At 55.5% G+C, this 13,565-nt stretch overlaps 2 protein-coding genes across 2 annotated transcripts; both read right to left on the bottom strand.

The window, feature by feature from the left end:
- Window positions 1-2,573: 2,573 nt before the first annotated feature.
- Window positions 2,574-5,128, bottom strand: LOC132481472 (heat shock transcription factor, X-linked-like). Its single transcript, XM_060086378.1, has 3 exons — window positions 4,969-5,128; window positions 4,193-4,758; window positions 2,574-3,254 (listed from the first exon to the last, which is right to left on the bottom strand). The coding sequence occupies exons 1-3, from the start codon at window positions 5,126-5,128 to the stop codon at window positions 2,574-2,576; spliced, it is 1,407 nt and encodes a 468-aa protein (XP_059942361.1).
- Window positions 5,129-5,778: 650 nt separating this feature from the next.
- LOC132482611 (transmembrane protein 185A-like) lies at window positions 5,779-13,134 on the bottom strand. Its single transcript, XM_060087921.1, has 4 exons — window positions 12,540-13,134; window positions 9,230-9,406; window positions 8,577-8,700; window positions 5,779-7,385 (listed from the first exon to the last, which is right to left on the bottom strand). Exons 2-4 carry the CDS (start codon window positions 9,377-9,379, stop codon window positions 7,141-7,143), a joined length of 519 nt encoding a protein of 172 aa, XP_059943904.1. The 5' UTR covers window positions 9,380-9,406; window positions 12,540-13,134; the 3' UTR covers window positions 5,779-7,140.
- Between the last annotated feature and the right edge of the window lie 431 nt (window positions 13,135-13,565).

The following is a 13,565-nucleotide window of genomic DNA, read 5'->3' as shown; positions in this document are numbered from 1 at the left end:
CTGGGGGTGTGTGCCCAGAGGGTGACCATGTGAGGGGCGGTAAGAGCACGGCCACCTGCAACCAAGGATACCGGCCGCAGTACAAGCCACCCCTGCTGGACCCTCCCTCTCGGCCTCCCAGTCCCCACCACCGTGAGAACCTGTGTCTGCTGTTTCAGCCCCTCATCCTGTGCTGTTGGATTAGGTATCGCCCCAAACTAATGCGGTTATCTGGGGACGCACGGCTCAATTTCCCTCTATTTGCAGATTTCTCACGTTTCCTTCTGTTATTGATATCGAATTTCACTCTATTTGGACAGAGAACATGCTTGGTACCTTGGGTCTACTTCCCCTCCTCCCCCAACCCTCCATTTTTTTCGTTTTTGTTTTTTTGGCCACGCCACAAGGCTTGGGGGATCTTAGTTCCCCGACCAGGGATTGAACCCGGGCCACCACAGCGAAAGCGTCGAGTCCTAACCCCTGGAACTCCAGGCAATTCCCACTCCACCCCCCACCCCACCGAGCAGTGTTTGGGAGGGGATGTCGCCCTATCGCTGTGATAGCCAGCTGCAGAGTCCTGGCCGGGTCCCCCGGCCCATCCCCCACGCGTGGAGGCAGCAGCTGTGAGCTGGGGGTGCGCCGTGGCCTTCAGTGCTCTGTACACATCACTGGGCACTGACCCTTCTCACTGTCTTCGTGGGGACGCAGGCTCAGGATGCCCCCACCCCCACCCCCGAAGCTGGGACCCAGCACATTTCCAGAATTTACATCGTTGACCAGTGCGAGCCGGATCAGTCACGTGTGTGCCCGCATGGTGCTGAGTCCTCGGGGCCCTGCCGCGGCTGGTATTGGCACAGGCGGCAGCGAGGGCGACGAGGCCGCGGCGGGTGGACAGGCAGCCCCGGGCTGCCCACTGGGCTGTAGGAGGCTCCGGCAGAGCTGGTAGCAAGTGAGTCCGCCATCGATCGCCAGCCTCACCTGGCTCTGCCCGTTTTGGCCGCCAGGGTCACCCTTGCAGAGTCTGGAGCACTTGTGACGCAGCCCTCTCTCTCTCTGAGCCACCCTTTCTGGTTGAGAAGCCTTTCCACTGTCCTAGACACTGTCGCCTAGGACGCCCTGGGAACAGAAGTCAAGCCCAGGGCTCGGAACCAGCCTGGACTCTCCTCTGGTGGCCAGGGCACGAGTGGTTCGGCGACTCTCTGTGGCTGTCACAGGTCAGCCTGAGAAGCCCCTTCTCGTGCCCCCTTTACTCCCGCGGCAGCTTGGGCCGCCGCCTCTACCCAGCCCAGAAGGGCGGGAGCTCAGCGCGCAGACATGCGGTGCAAAGTCTAGAGGGACTCAGCGCTGGCGAGAGGTACGCCGCTGGTCTCTTACTGACGCCAGGCAGCCTAGACTTCGTAAATCAAAAGGCGCCTTTGGTGAAAAGCAGAGAGCTTGATATTACAGTCCGCACAATCTCCCCTTTCTCTGTAGAGTTACACGGAAGCAAGTTCCCCCCCACGGGCTGAGGTGAACGGCAAAGTGGTTTGTAAATAGGAGCATCTCCCTGTGGTCCCAGGTCAGGAGGCCTACGGAAGTCCAGGACCAAGAGGAAAGCAACCTGCTCCTTAAAAGTTTAGGCCTGCCTCAGTCAAGGAACCCTACAGAGGGGCTGAACGCGCATCGGCGGGACTCGGGCTGTAAGCGTGAGCAGCCCGGGCCGGGTGGCACCTGCAGGTCAGCGCCCGGGGTGACGGCGCTCCTGTCCCGCACCGCCCAGTGCGCCCTTCGCACGGGGCCTGCTCTACCTGCAGCCACAGTGCAAACAAGGGAGCCGCCAGTCTTTTGGTGCTGGTGGACTGCTGTGTGCGCTCTCTCCTCCCGCTGAGCTCGGGGGCTCTCATATCGACAGTATGACCCTAGAGCTTTACTTCCTTTGCTCCTTTAGGCAAACACTCTTTAGAGGGGCTCGTCCACAAGGACTCGCGCTATAAGCTCGACACCCCAGCGCCCAGAGGGTGGTGGAGCATGGAGCCCTGGAAATGTTTAGCTCGAAAAGGCACGGAGAAGAGAACCAGGAAGATGTCACCAGACGCCGGACCCGCAGAGAAAAGCACACCTCAATCCTGCTGTCCAGACACCAGAGAGCACCCCCAAACTGAACACCCGCAGGCCCCTGGCAGGGACCGTCCCCTCCACACCTGTGCGTCTCAGGACAGTAAGGGCTCTTTTCAGGCCTCTGACCAGGGGAGGCCTGAGCTCTTCTCATCTGTCAAAGCAAGACCCTGCTGGACACGGTGTCCCCGCGACTGTGAAGCCGCAGATGCCAGGCCCTTCCTTGTGCTTCTCAAGCCCTTGAAGGGTCTCTCTAGTGAGTGGACGCAGGGCGTCTGCGGGGCTTCACCGGGTGTCTGCTAGGTGCCCGCACTGTGCCGGGGGTGGGCTGTCACCTGTCATCGTTTCCTGCTGAGGGGACTCAACTGCTCAGCCAGGCCCAGGACGGAGGCGCCAAACACGGGTTGGGCGAAACATTGCTCTCATGTCCCCACGCTCTTTATTGCCCTGCAAGGTTCTGGCCGCGTTACCACCTCCATGTGTCTGCAGGGTCTGCTTGGTCAGGGTCTTCTGTGGGCCGCCCGGAGGGGCCAGGTATTCCGGGAAAACAGCAGGAGCCCACGTAGTAGCAGCACAGGGGCCGAGGGATCCCTCGGCCTGAGGGATCCCTCAGGGGCCGAGGGATCAAGGTCAGGGGAGGCGGCAGGCCTGGCGGCCACCACGGTCATCAAGCGTGGGCGAGAGGCAGTGGCGCGGCCACCGGAAGCCGCGCGGGGGGGCTGGCTGTGGAGCTGGGGGGGCGCGGCGGCCAGGCCCAGCACAGGCCAGGGAGGACGCATGTGGGTGGGACGCCAGGCGCAGCAGAGCCTGGGGACCTCGGCGGGCTGGGCCACCTCTGCCGGGACAGGAACTAGAAGGACTAGAGGGGCCAGAGCCGGCGCATTGTGATCCGGCGCGGGGGGCTCGGCTGCTGTCCGAGGAGGGGCCGGAGGGACAGAGTCAGTCCTGGCCAGGGCGGAGGCATGGTCGAGTTCCGGGTCGCTCGGGGTCCCCTGGATGTCCTCAGCATAGGGTGGGAGGCCGTCCTGCGGCTCCGAGGTGCTGGGCGGCGGGAGGTACCCCAGGGCTGCCGGCTTGCCGCCCACCTGCCCGGATGCTGGTTTAGTGTGCTCCCTCCTCTTCATCCTCACGAGGAGGTGCGGGCAGTCTCTCTTAAACAGGGGACTGCGGTAGAAGTGTAACTGAGGTCGCAGTTGAGAGAGAAAAGGAAACCCCGAGTCACAAAAGAGTTGCTTGCAAGCAGCAGCCGCCTGGCTGGGCCCCTGGCCGCCCTCCCGCAGCCGACCCAAGGCCTCTTTGGAGAAAGGGGACCCGGTCCCAGCAGGACGCTGTGCCCCAGCTTTTACATCCCCGAGACTCGCTCACTCACCATCCTTTCGCCCTTGGAAAATGACTGAAAATGGCCCCTTAGTATGAGTACAAGGCCCACGAAAGGGGACTTGGTGTTTGCAGATACGAGACTGCAAGAAGGTTCGGTAGCTTTCTAAGGAAGTGTCAGAATCCCCCCCCCACCGGCCAGCATCGCCTGGGGCGAGACCGGGGACACTGACTGCTTCCCAGGAAAGGACCTGAGCCCTCACTTAAGTGATGCTCTGGAGCTATGGGAGTCAAGGGGGCACAGAAACCTCCCCCCTCCCCCCGCCGGGCCACTTGTCCCCGAGCAGGAGGACGGGAAGGGCCAGCATTTCAGCAGTGTCCCCTTGTCCCCCGGTGTGACTGCGATGTCAGGGACGAGCAGCACTGCCCACGTGTCAGGAGGACAGGATGACGCCTTGCCCCCGTGTACTGTGAAATGATCACCACAGGGGGGTCAGTTCACACGCATCATCTCACACAGACACACCAAAGGGAAAAAGAGGAGGAAGAGAAGTGACGTCCTTGTGCTGAGACGCTTCGGGTCCCCCCGTAACAACGTCCCAACACAGCGCACGGCACTGCCAGCTCCGGCCATCACGCCGGTCCCCAAGTACCACCTTTAAAGGAAGCTCTCCCGACACGCCTGCCGCCGTCCCAGGTGGCCCCGGGGTTGGCACCCGCCCCCCACCCCACCCCCACCCCCGGGCCCAGCGGCTCAGCCCCTGGAGAGGGCTCCTTCCCCGCTGTCCCCCGCCCTCCTTACCTTGCTCAGGACGTCGGCAGGCCGCTCATTCGTGGAGAGGTCGTTCAGGCGGAGGGACATGTGCTTGTCCTGGCGCACTTTCCTAAATCCATAGATATTGAGCTGGTGGACGAAGCTCTCCATACAGTCTCTCTTGAACACCTTGTCCAGGCCGTCCCTGTCCAAAACCTCCTTTTGAAACAGCTGCGTGTTGAAGCCTATGCAAGTCCCGTCTTCATTCCACGAAATAGCTGTAAAGCGACTGCTATTGACAAGTATCCACAGCTTCCTGGGAAAGGGGAGGGAGAGGAGGCTGCCTTCCCACATGGCCTCGCAGGTGGAACGAGGCCTTTCCAACACAGGCTCTTCGGTCAAATCCTGGAAAGCGGCTTCTCCAGGCAGCAGCCTGAGGTCGGGGTGCCCCACGGGCATGGGCTGGGCCAGGGCGAGGGACTGCGGGGCGCAGCTCCCTGAGCCGAGGGCCGGAGCCGCTGCGTCGGGAGGAAGAGGCGCCTCACCGAAGCCGGGTGCCCTGCCTGCGGCGGGGCCCTTCTCGTCCGCAGCCATGCGGAGGGCGGCGCGTGCCTCTGTCACGTGAACGGGACAGTGCAGCGTGGCCGGCAGCACCCTGGGTTCACACTCCTGCTCAGCCCCTCACAGAAGTGCTCCGGTTGCTCGGGGGTGACATCACAGCCCAGCCAGGACGTGACATCATAAACGGCAGGCCCCCACCCTACTCTGGAGGATCTTCCTGAGATTTCCACGAACCAGAAACGCCTCCAAACCCAATACGTCACCTGCCCACGGCCCAGGCGCCCGGCCCAGTGGGTGAGAGCGACGGCTCGGCCAGAAGATGCCAAGGCCGGCACCACAGACCTGCTGGTGCCCAGCTGCCTGGCTCACACCCTCGGAGCCTCTGCTTCCCCACGAGGCTACTCGTAGGAGCACATGCTTCATGGGGTCCTGAGGACTCAGGGGGACGTACGGCAGGAGGCAAGGTACCTGCCACTTAACTCACAGCTACCGTGGTTACGGAGAAGCGTGCTGTCTCACAGCAAGTTTGAATCTAAGGAGCTTAAGCAATGGTCCATCGGTGGCCCTTGGCTACCTGCAGGAAGCCTTCCATCACCAGCAAAAGGTGGCCTTCCTTGTCGATTCTTGCAAACCGTGGGCTGAAACGCCTCCTGAGTTAACTGCCTCTAGAGACGGCTAGGGGGAGCTACACAGAAATCACAGTGCATTTTGCATAGATGTAAGTGGTACTCAGTGCCCACGTGACTGGGCAATGCCTCACGACCACTGAAAAGCCGAGTTCCACTTCAGAGTGTCTGGGAACTCGCAAACACTCTCGGGCACCTCCTCAGCTGTCAGCATTGTGGCCGTGTGCTCCCCCGCCAACAGCCGAATCCCTGGGCCTCCCGCTTTCCTCTCTGTACCGCATATCCCGGCTGCCCCTGGAGACTCCTGAGAGATGCTCACCCACCCCTGCTCCCCTCGGCTGCTGGTGGCAGCTCGAGGTTCCCTTTTGTGCTCGCTGACAGGACTTCCAGCATCCTGGACCATATCCAAATTAAGACCCGCACAGTGCACATGGAAAATGATGAACCGGTTTATTGAACAGCTAAAGGGGGAAAAGAGAGCGGGTTGGGCTACATTTGCTATACACCAAGCAGGAAAGGTGGCACCATTCCAAGTGTCCCCCTTCAGACAGCACAGGCTTCCTACAGGCTGGCGCCAGGGCGGAGCGGTGGGCGCGGTGGATGTCAGCGGAGCCCGGTTTAGACAGAGTAGCAGCTGCCCCCTCTCCCCCTCTCCCCTGCTCCCAGGTGACAATGCCAGGGCTCCTTTTACCTTCTTTTACTCACGGCCTGCTTGTTCCCATCGCATCTGCTTTCTTCCCTCTGACTTGTGGCTGTACCCCCAGCTCCTGGAGCCGTGGTCCTCCTAGCTAAAAGCATGGGCCCAGCTTGGGGGCAGACACAAACCCCCAGACCTCAACGCGCACACTCTGATGGCCATTTCTAGTCTCGGCACCCTTCTCCAGTGTTCCCGTTTCCAGTCGTGCTTTATGGCTTTCTGCAAGTCAGTACTCCCAGCATGTTAGAAAAAAGCACAAACAGCTTCTTGCTTATTGTGGCCATTCTGGCAGTAGCAGCTACTATGCATGTGGAGAAACTGAAGGGGAAACGGCAATGTCCCATGAAGGGGTGGCACCCCAGTGGGCCTCTACTTCTGCAGCAGAGCACGTATGTCTTCAGTACAAGCTTGTAAAAAAATACTTTAACAGAATATACTGTACAGAACTAGGATTTCACACGGTATATTACAACGCTAAAATATTTGTATAAATACTATACAGGCACGGAGTCACTCCATTAGAAAGGGCTCACCAATGGGGCCAGTAAAAACCCAGAGAGAAACGACGTCCACGGCAGGAGCATGGCCAGCTGAGGCGGCATGGGTGCACACGGGGCCCGAGGCCTATTCACAGTCCCCTAACTATGCCACAACAGGGGCATCTGAGCTACGCGGCCAGGCCGGCCTGGTTCAAAAATACATTTTTCAATAACACTTTTGATGGGAATTTTCACTCTTTGAAAACCAGCTGTGTAGCCATTCCTGCTTAGGCCTAATCAGCCATCCAGGCTGGCTCCAAGCCAGCTCCGCAGGCACCTGCCCGGGGGAAATCACTGTTTCCCTCTCCACAGGCTCCCTCCATCAGATCCACAGCCACTGACACGCACCCCACACCATGCTGCGTGAACCAGGCACCTGTCACCTGCGTGTCCTGTCGCGGTGAGTCATTGGTAGGCATTGAGTGCAAACAAGGCATGAGATGGAAGTCCCCGGAGACCCAGCTCCAGCTCCAGCTCCAGTTCTGGGGGTGGGGGGAGGCGAACGGAGAGGCAGAGGAAGGCGGAAGAGAGTGCGGGCCAGGTCCACTCACGATCTGCCCTGGGAGGGGCTGTCTAATCTGGCATTTCGATATTTAATTTGGGAGGTGGGAGGACATACTTTCCAGGGCTCTGGGTGATAACCACCCTGGTCTTCTTTCGAAACATAGGAGCGATCTTAGGAGGTTCTGGAACTGGCGTTTCTTCAGTTTCCTCATTACCTTCATGGTGGAGGTCGTAGGAAATGTTTCCATATTCTCTCAAAAACGGGCAGATTTCAAGCAGAAACTGACAGAAATCCTTGCGAATCCCAAACCACCCTGAAAAGGAAGAAATGTACTTTCTCAAACACTAGTCTCCATTGAATTTCAGGTTACTTTTCTTTCATGAATGAGAACTTTTCCTTGTACACTGTAGTGCTTTATCCTGATGTCTTGGGAATAATGAAGCCTGAGCAAGGCCTCAATACCAACTAAGGGTAAGAAGGAAGCCCTGCAGCTCTGCGGCTCTGCAGGTGGCAGTCGTGGACTGGCAGCTACCAGGTGTCTCCCGGGGGCCTGTCAGGGATGTGATCTCGGGCCCCGGCCCACACCTCCTGAACCAGAAACTGTGGCGGGGTGGCGGGGGGCGGTCCTGGGATTCTGATGGGCCCTCTGGTATGCGAACCTACTGTTCTCACGACTCTCAGATATCTGCGGTGTCTGGACTATGTCAACATCCTCCAGTCTTCCCGGCCCATGAGAAACACACGTGCCACAAAGAATGTCACCCAAGAAAAGGATCTGCATCACCCTCAGGAGTCCGGGAAGATGGCAGGCGTGTGTTGGTCCAGGCCTCAAAGCTCCTTCTCCAAGGCCTGCTCTCCCGGTCTGGGTACACCACTAAACCGTCAGCTTAGGGCTGGCTCTCCTGGGGCAAAACCCCCTGTGGCATTAGTTTCCAGAAGGGCGTGCTCTGGGGCTGCATGCAAAGGAGCTCAAAGTCTAGTGAGGAGGGGGCCCTCGTCAAAGGGCACTGCAGAACGGGCTACCACAGCACACAGGTGGAGAGGGAGAGAGAGAAGCCGGGCACCACTGACAAGACTTGGAGACCTCAGGAATGACGCTGGCGAGAGCGAGGACAAAACAGACACCGGGAGGACGCCCAGGGTTCGGTCGATGATGTGGATTTTCCTCTCATCCTCAGGAGCCCCTGGGAAAAAGGAATCTTGGTCCCCGTGTTGCAGCGGAGGGGGTGGGCTCAGAGAGGCTGCCTGCCGCGCTCAGGCCTCCCTCTGGTCATAGGGCCACGAAAGCAAGGCTGACAGCACGCCGTTCCCCTGGAAGATTCCAGGCCTTCTTCAGTCCTACCTCTCCCAGGGAAACTCCCTGATTGGGGTCCTTAGGCTCGTCTTTTCATAAAGCGGGGCCACATACACACACACACACACACACACACAGCCACGCAACAGGCACACGGACACACACGCACACACACACAGTTGAAGCACTTCGGAAAGCCTGAGTACATACAGTGGTTTCCGCCTTTCTGTCCGAAAGTGGTTGCCATCAGAGTGATCAAGGAAAGCCACAGGGGGACAAAGATCGGGATACAAGAGAACGCGTTGTGGCCGTCTAGCTTGTGAACCAGCAGGATCTAAAGAAAGAGAAACAGTTGAGGTTCCGCCGATGGAGCATCTGAAAACAGACCCTCTCTGAAGCCAGACTGCACTGCCCCTCCCTCGTCAGGTCTCATAAGGGGGAAGTTCACTCCACAGGAGGCAACAGTAACCCTCCATTCTGGGGGAAAGGACAAGATGAGCTTGCATATGGCTCTTCAGGACTACGCAAAATCCATCCACCTACAACGTTTCCAACATCAGGATTGTTCTGGGAAACTCTTGCTGCTGTTTTCTTGGAGGAGTCAACAGTGCCCACTCTACAATTCTCCACAGGGCTCCAATACAAAAATACCACATCCAACTTTCTCCTTCTAGAAGACGACAAATCAATACATTCAGATGCGGGGTGGCTAGAAAGGTACACTTCTCACTGCCAGCCCCCAGGCCCCCAAAGAAAGGCCTCTCCGACTGTCCTGTGGTCCTCTGTTGGCAGGCTCGCTCGGGGAGCTGCTGTTCTGGGGAAGCGCAGGCTGCTGGGCCTCAAGAGTTCTGCCGAAAGGTTACCTCAAAAGTGAGGAGGGGCACGACGATGGTCATCCAGCTCAGCGCCATGGTGATGTGTGTCCTCCGCTGCTCCGCGATCACATCCATGGAGCGCAGGAACAGGACGGACCACACGATGTAGTAGAGGACCACCAGGCACAGAAAAGACATGAGAATCCACAGGGGGACACACACGACCTAAGGGGAGGAGGAGAGAGGAAAGGTCTTTAGGGTAGGCAGAGCCAACTCCTTCCTGGATCTCTGCGCTTAAGACGGTGCCAGGCCTGGATGGGGCCAGCGTGGGAAGAGGACCCGCTGCTCACTGTTGGGGTTGCTGTTGCCCCGGCAGCCCTCAGGGTGACGGGACTCGCGGCCACTGCCCTGAGGCGTGAGCTCGCTCAGCGGGCCCCGGGCTCTGCCCGCCTCCCCTCCACCCGTGCCCCGGCTCACCCGGACATCCCCTCTTCCCAGTCATTTCCCATCCTGCCAGAGGCACTGTGGCCAAAGGCTCCTTGGCAACTCGGGCTGCGCAGGGGGCCCAGGCCCCCCGTGAACTTGCAAGTCGAGGCCGGGAGGCTTCCGCCACTCGGTCTCCGCTGCCTCGCCCAGGTGGGTTCTGTGTCAGTTGCTGTCATACCAAAAAGAGCTTGTTTCACCCTCACACACAAGCCCACACGATGAGTCCTGGGGGCCTCAGCAGGCTCCTCCCGTGTGACCTTTCCTCCCTTCTGCATGGCCCCCTTGGGTACATCTGTTGTCCCTTTGTCTTCTCTTACAAAACAGTAAAATTGACTGTTATCCTTTGGTGTCCAGTTCTACGACTTTTCTCGCACACACGTATAGACCTGTGGAGCCTCGGGCGGGACATGGGACAGCTCCTTCACCCTGCCAGACTCCCTCGTGCTCTCCCATCACTGTGTCACCCCCTCGCCCCACCCATAACCCCCGACAGCCACCGCTCTGTCCTCTGTCACGACACTTTTGTCTCTGCAAGAACGTGATGGAGATGGACTCCCTTCTCCCAATCAGCAGAACATCTCTGAGATGCCTGCAGGTTGTTGCGTGTATCTACACGCCACTCCTTCTCATGGCTGAGCGCTGTTCCACTGGATGGATGCACCCCAGCCTGCTATCCAGTCACCCTGGGAAGGAGATGTGGGTGCTTTCCCGCTTTGGGCTATTGCAAATAAGGTAGCTATAAACATCTGTGCCCAGGTTTTTGTGTGGCTGTACATTTCTCCAGGGGAAACACCCAGGATCGGCACTGCTAGGTCACATGGTAACTCCATGTTTAATTTATAAGAAACTGCCAAGCCGTTTTCCAGACGATCTACCTAGTTTGGCATTTTTACCAGCGACGGGCGAGGGTCCGGGTCCCTCGGGTCCGCCCCAGCACTTGGTATTGTGGTTCTTATCTTTGCCATTTTGATGAGTGTGTTGTGGTACCTCATCCTGGGTTTTATTTGCTTTTCCCTAATGGGTAATGATGTCCTTTGTCATGTGCTTACTCGCCATATGTCTATCTTCTTTGTGAATAGTCGGTTCAAGTCTTTTGTCAATTTTAAAATTAGGTTGTTGAGCTTTTAGAGTTTTGAGAGTACTTTAGATGCTTTGGATACATGTCCTTGGTTAGACATCTGCTTTGCAAATATTTTCTCCTGGCCTGTGACCTGTCTTTTCATTAATTTCATTTTAATTTTGAGCTTCTTTTATAGACCATGTTGTTGGTGCCATTTCCGGGAACTCTTCGCCTAACTCCAGATCCCGAAGATTTTTCTCCTATGTTTTCTTCTAACAGTTTTTTAGTTTTTACCTTTCCCTTTTAGACCTACGACTTGAGTTGGTATATGAGTTTTAATCCTCCTGAGGAACTTGGAGTTCCTGACTGGAGGTTTGCTGTGCACAGCTTCCCCTTACGTTCCTCCTCCTAAAGCACGTCTGGGAACAGACTCACTTAGAGGCCTGGTCCTCGTGGGTGGAATGTTAGCGACCAGCCTCACCTGGTTTCTCTTGAACACTGTGGGAAACCTGCAATCAGGCTGCCTCATCTGTTGGGACTTGCACAGGATTGGGGCTGGAAAAATTCCTCTGTTCATCTATAGAAACACATGCACAATTCCTAATCTTTTTTTTTTTTTTCCTGATTTCACCTTACACTAAAATTTTGGTCTTACCCAGATTTGTTTCCTCCATGGCACAACAGAAAGCTCTGAACCCAATTATCGTTGTCTAGACACAGCACCCTGAAGATGTAAGATGGGTGCCTGAACAGTATTTTTTATTATGAATGTTTTATCAAAGACTTTAGGCAGAAGGGATGGATCTTGTCTTTATTCACTAGAGAGGTAACTTATGTTCCCTTATTTTCTTCCTTGTCACCAAATGAATATTTTCTCTTTTTTTTACTATATTTTTTTACATTTGTCCTTTTTTTTTAAAAGGTAAACCATGTTAATCACAGACAATGTCTTATGTACAAAAGTACACATCAAGCAGGGTGGGGCCGGGGAGAAAACCCCAAACCCTGGCAAGACCCCGCCTCCCAGAGGCAAGATAATTCTTCTACCTTTTGCCTCATCTTCTTTCTGTGCGTTACTAGTCGAAACCGTACTGTTTTCTCTAATTTGCAGCTTGCCATATATATATCTCTCTCCATCCATTCTTCTATCTATCTATGCACAATCAGTTTTAACCGAACACCCATTAATGGAAGCAAGAGGTCACTAGCATGTCTCACACTTCACCCCTGGCAGGAGTGTAAACTGGCCCAGCTTTTTTGAAAAGGGAGTTGGCAGTGCAGTTTGTATTTCAAAATCTCAAAAAGTTCCCACCCTCTGGCCAACTAATACTGTTTCTGTAGTCCTTCCTAGGAAAACAATGAAAAAAAAACAACAGGCAAAGATTTTTATGCACAAAATTCTACGCTGCAGCATGATTTATAATTGCAAAACACCGGTAAGAACTTCAGTATTCGGAAATGAGGGGACAGTCTCGTCAATGTATTTGAAGAATATTTTGCATCAATTAAACTTGAAAAGTTATGCTTATAAAAACCTTTTATTGACACGTAAAAATGCTTATAATACAACACTAGAACAACAAAGCAGGATACCAAATTATACATGCAGTATGATCTCAATTATCTTTATGAGACAATAAACCCCCAAACAAGGAAACAACAAACACTAACCATGTTATCTCCCAGTGGATTATGGGTGATTATTATCTTATTACCTACGCTTGCCTGTCTTTTCCGACATTTCTACAATAAACACGAATAACTTTTATAATAAAAAGAAAAGTTTATTTAAGGATTTAAAAAGTTACATACAAGCCACGGCCAGTGGATGATCTTGTCCAGTCTTAAGGCAATGAATATGAACTGGAGAATGTTGACAGAACACAGGATTTCTAACTAAAAATGAAGAGAAGAACCGGTTAAACAAAATAACGGTTGCATTCAGTACTACAACTGTTTGGTTAACACACTAAAAGGCAATGCAAATTAGAATGCAGCAAAAGTTTTATTATATCACAGTTGCAACCTTCTGATTTGCAGCACCGGAGGAGGAGCAAAGCAGTGCTGTGTCAAGGAGAAACCTGGCCCTGGCCTTGTGCCTCGTCCTCTCTGCTCAGTGGCTGCTCGGCCCTTTATGCTCATCCAGGCAATGACCTGTTTCCAGGCTCGCGATCTGCAGAGAGGCAATCTCCGGTGGTCTCCCCCAGCTTCCGTCCCGCGCCTACCCACAAACATCTCTCTCTCTCTTCTTAATCATGCCTGTACTGCTTTCTTCTTGTACCTGGCACTCAGCCTGCATCCCACCCCTTCCTTTCTGGCTCCTCGAGGACCCTGTCACATCAAGACATCAATTATGGATTCTTTATCGCATCTTTAACCCCGCCACTCCACGATCCTTCCCAGAAGCACAGAAACATGTTCAACTCATTCCCATTGAACACAAAATAACCCCAAGACCCAGTGAACCCACCCTTCCCTTGATCCCGTACCCCTCCCGGCCCTAGCTCTCGCTTTCCGTTACCATCAAGCTTTGTGAGACACCGTGGACACTCGAGTCCCTGTGGCCACCCCTGCCACTCCAAGCTCCACCCACTGTGGCCCAGCCTCCACCCTCAGGACCACCCGGAAACTGCTTTCATCAAGGTCACCTGATCAGCTCTGCGGCGTCGGACCACTTCAGCCGGCATCCTACAGGGTGTCTCTGCAGCGTGGGAGATTGCCCTCCACTGCTCCCTCCTCCCAGGATCCCAGCGTGCAGCCTCGCCATCCTCCTGGTCTCTGACACTTCCCTTTCATGTGCCTTTTCCTCTCCTTAAATGGTGATGCCCCCCAAAGCCT

Source organism: Mesoplodon densirostris, chromosome X (assembly GCF_025265405.1).
Source record: "Mesoplodon densirostris isolate mMesDen1 chromosome X, mMesDen1 primary haplotype, whole genome shotgun sequence".
NCBI lineage: Eukaryota > Metazoa > Chordata > Mammalia > Artiodactyla > Ziphiidae > Mesoplodon > Mesoplodon densirostris.
The sequence above is the reverse complement of the archived record's forward strand: the minus strand, read 5'-3'. Positions and strand labels throughout refer to the sequence as shown.